Source organism: Lupinus angustifolius, chromosome LG03, assembly GCF_001865875.1.
Source record: "Lupinus angustifolius cultivar Tanjil chromosome LG03, LupAngTanjil_v1.0, whole genome shotgun sequence".
In the NCBI taxonomy this organism is placed as follows: domain Eukaryota; kingdom Viridiplantae; phylum Streptophyta; class Magnoliopsida; order Fabales; family Fabaceae; genus Lupinus; species Lupinus angustifolius.
The window spans coordinates 15,103,803-15,111,776 of NC_032011.1; the positions used below are offsets into that span (position 1 = coordinate 15,103,803).

The 7,974-nt window shown below is 28.7% G+C and overlaps 1 protein-coding gene and 2 long non-coding RNA genes across 5 annotated transcripts; 1 reads left to right on the plus strand and 2 right to left on the minus strand.

Annotated features, from left to right (window-relative positions):
• Nucleotides 3,483-7,828, plus strand: LOC109343496 (two-component response regulator-like APRR9). 3 transcript variants are annotated; one of them, XM_019581824.1, is made up of 6 exons: nt 3,483-3,725; nt 4,133-4,185; nt 5,935-6,191; nt 6,255-6,434; nt 6,980-7,126; nt 7,423-7,828. In XM_019581824.1, exons 1-6 carry the CDS (start codon nt 3,625-3,627, stop codon nt 7,510-7,512), a joined length of 828 nt encoding a protein of 275 aa, XP_019437369.1. In that variant the 5' UTR covers nt 3,483-3,624; the 3' UTR covers nt 7,513-7,828. The 3 variants fall into 3 exon arrangements, with proteins under 3 accessions (XP_019437369.1, XP_019437367.1, XP_019437368.1); XM_019581822.1 differs by having other exon boundaries at nt 3,485-3,725; nt 5,935-6,434; XM_019581823.1 differs by lacking the exon at nt 4,133-4,185 and having other exon boundaries at nt 3,488-3,725; nt 5,937-6,434.
• On the minus strand, nt 3,592-4,185 carry LOC109343498. The gene is made up of 2 exons (XR_002107220.1): nt 3,800-4,185; nt 3,592-3,762 (listed from the first exon to the last, which is right to left on the minus strand). It is a non-coding gene; the product is annotated as an uncharacterized LOC109343498 (long non-coding RNA).
• Nucleotides 4,759-5,928, minus strand: LOC109343497. Its single transcript, XR_002107219.1, has 2 exons — nt 5,688-5,928; nt 4,759-5,557 (listed from the first exon to the last, which is right to left on the minus strand). It is a non-coding gene; the product is annotated as an uncharacterized LOC109343497 (long non-coding RNA).

Genomic DNA, 7,974 nt, shown 5'->3' on the forward strand with positions numbered 1-7,974 from the left:
GCTCATCAAATCATTCCTTATAAAAAATAAGATAAAACAATAGTAGTAAAATTAATACACAAAGATTTGAAATATTATTAGTATATTTCAAGCTATAAATTAATACATGTACACATAAGATCAATTATAAAATCAAGAAATTGTATATAAATTGAATACTATAAAATATAATGAGTCACAATTTGAAATTAATATAATAATAGTCTTATTTTTATTAAAATTATTGAAAAACTATGTCCTTGATTTGATTTTATTGTGATTACATAATTGATTCTTTTACCTTTATTTTCTTAAAAATAATCATAAGATTTACAAAGTTGTATGTATTATAACGTATATTTGATTTATATTTTGTTTGACTTATTTTTATTCTTCAATTTTAGGCAACACTCATTATACATATATTTTGTTTCGGATTTAGTGTTTGCTTATAATATTACAATGTTATTTTACAATATTAAGATAGTAATAATGATAAGTATAACATAAATAGAATATTAAAAATATTAAATTAAGAAAATTAAAAATCTTAACAATTTTTGAATATATATTAGTATAACATATGAGAATATAACGAATGAGAATTTTCAAAATATTTAATTACTATCATTATATTATTTAATTAAAAGATAACAATAATAGATATATTCTTGGAAAATATATGTATTTTAATTAGGAATATATAAGAATAAAAAATCAATTATTAGACTATATGATTATTTTGATTAAAATTATCAGAAAAAATATCCCGTCAGATTGCAACTTAATGTGTTTTTCAAATAGATTACAAAAAATATCACATCATAATAGCTCATCAAATCATTTGGTATAAAAAATAAGATAAGACAATAATAGTAAAATTAATACACAAACCACAACATATGTATTAACTTAATTCTAACAATAAAAATATTAATTCAAATATGTATATTATAAAAATGACAGACTTAATAAAAAAATATGTATAGTAAAGTATTATAGTTGTATAGAAAAATATATCTTCCAAATAATAGAAATGAATCTTTAATTTATGAGTTATTTTCATACAATGATTATTAGCTAAAACATAATCAAATAAATAACATTTAATTATACTATATTTGAATGCTAAAAATATATTCAAATATTTATACATAATGAACATAATCTAAAATAAAAATAAGCATTCAATAGATATGCTAAAAAATCCTTATGACTTTATATGGTACTTATAAATGTAATCACAAAAAATATAATGCAAAAAGAAGTTTTTATATTTATAATTTTATATAGAGAATATAGATGTGAGATATTATCCAATACAATTTGAATTTTATTTATTGAGTTATATTATAATCAAATACTTTCTATAATTATACTTTCCACAAATCAATGCTTATACAAATGCATATATAAATGTTAATATTATACATATACCCTCAATAACCAATGTTAATATTGCAACTATATGAATGCAAAAAATATAATGGTTCGATATATGATTTATTGACGTTATAAAATATATGTACATTATTTGTATATGAACATTATTTGCGTATTATGCATAAATAAAGAAACGACTCGTGCAAGTGCACGAGTACACTGCTAGTTATTAATAGAGAAATAAATATTTTAATTATCCTTTTATATATAATGAAATAATATTTTTATTATTGAAAAACAAGTAAAATCAAATAGTTGCCTCCATACTCCTTTCACCCATTGAAAGAATCATTCCTTATTAAAAAATTGTAAATTCACAGCATCATACAAATTGGTTTAAATAAATTTGTGTCCCTATATTTTTATCTAATTTGAATTTTAGTCCCTTTAGTTTTCCTTTAGGATTTTGGTACCCATAAATTTAAAAATTAACAAAATCATTTTTTCTCTTATATTCCAATACTGAAGAAGATTTCTACTCATTTATTTTATTATTTATTTATCGAATAAAATCTAAGCACATTTAATTGTTTAGTTTAATGTAGTTTTTAAATTTAGTTAACCTGGTTTTTTAATTTTAACTAAGGTGTAGTTGTATTTAATGCAAGTTTCTTTTTACTTTGTTAAATACATATTTATTTGCTTAAAAACATGATTTGTCTATTTAATTGATGTATCGTTTTTCAGTTGGAGTGAATAATATAATTTGATAATAAAAAAGAGAGAGAGTAAAGTAGAGATATATATTATTAAAAGTTCTAATGGGTTTTTAAGACTTATTTGAAGTGATCTTCTGAAATTTTTTTCAAGATTATAAACTCCCATTTTTTTTCACTTGAATTATTCTAATAATTTATAGGATTTAATTGTATATACTGACAGTGTGAATATTTTTTACACTGTCAGCAAATCCTCATCATTCATATATTAATTATAATTGATTTTTAAATAAAAGTATTACAAGTGAATATATTGACACCGTAGAAAACTTTATTATATTAATGCATATAAACTCAGGTTGTGAATAGTCCTGCATGCATAGAACAACTTGTCTAAACCTTGTAAAAATAAAAAGGTTAGACTATAACCAACTTTCTGACCCCAACAACTTGTATATTGTATAAATTTTATATACTACAAATAATATATTATTATAATAAATGATAAATAATATATTAACTACATATAAATTTTTATATTAATAATGCATAAATATTAGACTAAATTATAAGTGAATGAACTAATTTTGAGAGGTTAGTTGAATTTACCTATTGGATCCAACTCATTTGTCTTCTCTAATCATATTCATATGTATGTGATCCAATGGCTATAATGCCCTTCTGTTGAACTCACAGATGAGTGATGATCACTGTGTATATATCCACCCCACCATTATGTTCACACTCGACTCACTTTGGCTTGGTTCAATTCATTTCCTTCTCCAATTTGCATTATAATAAGGCTTTTCTCAACTTGGTGAGATAAGAATCTCAAAACTGATTTTTTTAGTACAAAATAAGACATAAAAGTCTTTTAATTCTACCAGTGCATCATTTCCTAACAAATTTTTTTGTAAATTATTAACCATTCAATTATATTACTTATATTGATTGAGAAAAAATATGTAGTCAGAGTCTAGAAATTTCTTATTGCAATGCTTCAATATTGATTCTCTTAAATATAAGTAAGAATTGATATTTATCATATAGATGATATGTTGTGTTAATATTGTAAAGAGTATAAATACTTTTATTTAAAAGTCAATTATATACTAACATATAAAAATTGTTATGCTATTATTATTTTTTTTTTCTCATCATGAATTGATTCGCAAAAAGAAATAACTTATCTTCTAATCATAAATATTAAACAGATAATAATCCAAAAAATATATTTTGATAGAAAACAAAACCCTTTTCTTACTTTATGAAAGTGTATGACAAGAGACATAGGGACACTGCATTATAAAACAGTGATGTCCTTTTCCTACCTTTGTCTTTATTTAATAAATACTTTCTTACATCATATTCTCAAACTCCTACAACTGTGTATGTTCTCAAGCTCAATTTACTTCCCTATCTTTGTATAAATTCACTTTCTTCCTTCTCCCAAATCATTCCAACCTCAAACACCTCTTTGGTCTCTCTCACTCAACCTCAAAAAATTTCAAAAGGGTGATTGTTTCTTGTTTTGAAGAAATGTATGCTGAAACAGGTCTTTTCTTCCCATACTTGCAGAACTTCTCTCAAGAGCTACATCAACTTGAGGAGTACTGCAAAACCCAGAAATCTAATGTTTCAATGGTACTTTACCATTCATCTCTTTCGTCTCATACTTTTTCTGCTTATTCCTATTGTTATCCTTTGTTAATCTGCACTTTTTTTGGTGGGTTTGTCCTTATATCAATAAATTTTGAAACTTTCTTTTCTTTGGAGTAAATGGGGCAACAGAAAATGGTTTACTTTGTATTAGAATTAAGCTAAGTTCTAAAACTTAATTTCTTCTTCTTCTTCTTCTTCTAAAGTTCTGTTTTTTGTTGTTGTTTTTATAACCTCTAGTTCCTTGCTTGATTAATAATATCAAGCTGAAGAAGTAAAATTGATAACCAAACTATTTCAAGTGTGATATTTGTTTACTCATTTTTTTGCTCTTTATTCATTTGATTTTTTTTGTTTTTGCCCTTTTCATTCTTTCTGAGTGTTTTGTATAGTGGTAGCACAAGTGGAAACAGCTGGTGTTGGATTCATATTCTGGATCTGGAAAAAGGTGTGAGAAAAAAGAGTATAAATAGATAAAAATAATTGCCTTGTGATGGTTCCGTGCTCTATAATCTTTCTTCCATTTATTTATTAAGTTCCTTGTATGATCTCTCAGTGGGGTTTGTCTTTTTGTGCCGCGCTGAGGGAGATGCAAGAGAAAAAAGCCCTTTTATTCTCCCTTTATAGTAAGGGAAAAAGGTTAAGGACTTAGTGTTGTTTAATGCTCAACTTAATTTTCTTCATGATATTGTCGGGCACTAAATACATTTGTAGAATGATGCTTCTAAATTTTCTGATTCTGTTACAAGTAGGTTGTTTCCAACATGGTGTGGTTTTCTGTTTTAGTCATTGAAAGTTTTAACAATGATTTTGAAGCAAGGCCTTTTGTAATCAGGGAAGGTGGAACATAGTTTAAGATTTTTTCTCTCCTTTTTTGGTATTGTCTCAAGGTACAATTTGACTAATCCACCTACTACTGTAATCAAGGTGGGTCACTGAGACTAAGTAGTGTTTGGTGCACAGACAAAGTAGGATGGAACATGATAAAACAAGATGTTATCTATGGTTCGACCGAACCTTTGTTCTGTATATAATACACCAAATGCATAACATAACCCCTTTGTTATCTTCTATTCTATTCACGAGGATATTCCTTATAGCTTAGCTTCAATTAATTGGCATATTTAGGATCCAATCTTATACCGTTTAGATATTTTTGTTACGCATCTACTCGGCCTTTCCATTCCATGTGAGAGTTCATCACAATATGTATCATTGTATTGGCACCTTTGATTTACAAGGCTTCTGTTTTGCAATATAGATTTGGTTTTCTCTGTTGTTGTATATGGTAGTTGATCTGTACTGAATGAAAAGGTAGAATTTCCTTTTTCTTTTTTATCTTTCTTCATTTAACCTACAATATATTATATTCTGATAATAGAAGTTTGAGTCTGTTTCCCAAACTACAGAATTTTGCATATTTCTTAGGTTGTGCTTGAAACTTTGAGGCCCTTGCTTAAGTCTCTTACTTTCATATAGCTTTTTCTGTCACTTCATTATCTCAAATAGATTCTCTCTACCTTTTTTTGTTCATTCTCTCCTTTTCTCTTTCTGAAAAAGTTGTGGAACAATCTCTATTCGATGTAAGTGACATCAATAAACCGTGTTTTGGTTGGCTGATAATGGCTTGCAAGTGGAATCTTTTGCCCATTCTAAGAAATTCATTACCTTGTGGCTATAAGAACCACTTTACTTTATGGAATCATGAAAACTTTTGGCACCATTAATCTGAAGAATCCCATCTAAGAGCCCATTATAAGTGTTAAAATGCTCATAACAATTGATTATTGAATATAGACTTAAACATAAAAGTGGTGCTGATAGTCTGATACACTTTTTTCGGTGGTGGTGGGATTAAGAGGGAAGTGTTAATAATTATAGTCCTCACTGTATCTGGAATTAACCAAGTCAATGTCATTTCTTAAATGTTTTTTGATTTTTTGCTACATGATATTTAGTATTGGTCAATTTTTTAATTTTTTTATCTTGACATAATTTTATCTAGTGCTGAATAATTAATTATTCAACACCTTGTCTATCTTTTGTGTTCTAAAGCTAACATTTTGTTTTTATTCATTACATTCTGGTTCACCGTTCTTTGTCTTTATCTTTGTTGGCTCTTGTAATTAAAGACAATTTGCTGGTTTATTCCTGTTAATTACATTTTTTGTTTATTTCCCGTTGTCTTCAATGCAGAATGACCTTGTTCAGTCGTCTGCTATGGCCGAGTATGATTTTGCAGCAGAGGGAGATCTGTTCAAAGCACCCGAACCAATTATTGAAGAGCCATTCATGGACCTGGATCCTATGACAGCAGCAATCTCAATGATGTCTTGTGGAGAAGGCGTCTCGTCACAGGGACTTCAACCCACAGATATTGATGTTCTTCAAAAAGAACAGCTTCTTAGCGACATGTTATATGAGTGCGAAAAGGATCTCTTAGAAAAGGCTGCAATAGAATCACCATTCTCTGAGATTTTGGAAATTAAGGCTCCTGCTTTAAACACGGATGAGTACTCAATTCAAGAAGATAAACCATTTCCGGACATGCCAAAGAGTGTTAGTTCAGTAAGTTTGAGCTCAATGGACTGGATGTATGGAGCTGCAATTAAGCCGGCTTTCCTTGATTTCCCAGGAATAGATTTCAATTCAGATTATGGAATGCGAAGATCATTTAGTGAAGGAGATATAAAGGTCTGACTTAACCGATTCGTATTGTGGCTTATGCTTTTGATAAATATAATTAAACCAATTAAGCAGCACTGATGTAAGTCATAAAGGTGTCTTAAAAAAGGTTAGAAGGTCATGCCTTCTTTTTGGAGTGGGGGACGGCACTTACAATGAAAATTAGTAATAGATTTAAGTTTGTTTGCTACATGATGTTATTGATATCTACCTTATCAAGGAGTGATTCTTAAAATATGTCTCGAGTTACTGTCTGAATCTTATTCCACCTCAAGTTGGTATTTTTTTCTTATAATAGATCCTATAATTCAAAGATTGATTTTAGTTTTGTCAAAGTCTATATTTGGATCTCTCAAATGTCAAAACCTGCTTATGTGATCAGAAATCAAAAGGCTGTTACCAAAATACACCAAATGATTTTTATGAAAATGACTATTTTGTCACTCCTATATTAATATAGTATGAAGAAATATATATGTACTGAAAAATCTTTAGATTTCTGGCCATTTCCGGAGAAGGGGGTTGCATGATTGATACTGTTTTTTTTGTGACAGACTCTCGGTAATGGTAATTTGAACATCGTCCAGTCCCCCCGCGAAAGGCCCTTTCTTATAAGCAACTGCACCAGTGAGGAACGCCAAGAAAAGCTTTCCAGATACAGGAATAAGAAAACAAAGAGGAATTTTGGGAGGAAAATCAAGGTAACAGCGCATTCACCATCCCTCTACTTAAGGTTTCATACATGTCATGAAATGAGTAGTGTCTTCTATGAATCTTAATCTTCAACTTCCGAAGCTTCTGAATGCGCCACTATCCATGCTGTTGTTTTTTTATAAGATCAGCTAAGTAAGAAGCAGTTTGACTAATCCTTTAAATGCTTCAGAGTTGTTTAGTATGCATTAACCACAGTTTTCTTATGCAACCAAGCTTCCCTGTTGTGTTACTTTCGGTCTATCAACAGTTTCCGAACTCAACTAATGATATCCTTCGGTTTCAGTATGCTTGCAGGAAGGCTCTTGCTGACAGTCAACCAAGAATCCGTGGAAGATTTGCAAAGACCGAAGAATCCGATGTGAAAAGGCAATAACTCGGAACTGATCCAGACGGAAGAAACTATGAACCAAGTAGCTAATATCTGATCAAGCTATATGGAACAGCCCAGCAGCAATATGTGCTTGGAAATTATATACTTGATGGAGTTCTATAAGTTGAACAGATGTTGCCAAATAAACTAGAACTTAATCTCCTTAGCTAGCTTATCTCTTATCTTCTGTAATAACCTTCTCCGTAGACAGAAATTATCTTATAGAATGTAAGTAGGTTTGGATAAATAAAAAGAAGGAAAAAAAGGTACCATGTTCATATATATGAATATATTATGTAATAGTAATGTTTAGTTTTCATTAGTTATTTTTTCTGAAATGCATTGTGAAGTTATTTTTGAGCTAGATGTAGATTATTTTATTGTAATGAAGCTTTCTATAAACTCCTCTTATGGAATGTTGATGCGGAAGACATATGGAGAAAATATAATAGAGAAAATGACACC

Excerpts from the sequence above, each read along its gene's own strand:
- LOC109343496 (XM_019581822.1), top strand. The coding sequence starts at position 3,625 with ATGCTGAAACAGGTCTTTTCTTCCCATACTTGCAGAACTTCTCTCAAG. Across the intron at positions 3,726-4,132 it reads AGAAATCTAATGTTTCAATG|TGGTAGCACAAGTGGAAACA; the intron begins GTACTTTACCAT and ends TGTTTTGTATAG. Across the intron at positions 7,127-7,422 it reads ATTTTGGGAGGAAAATCAAG|TATGCTTGCAGGAAGGCTCT; the intron begins GTAACAGCGCAT and ends CTTCGGTTTCAG.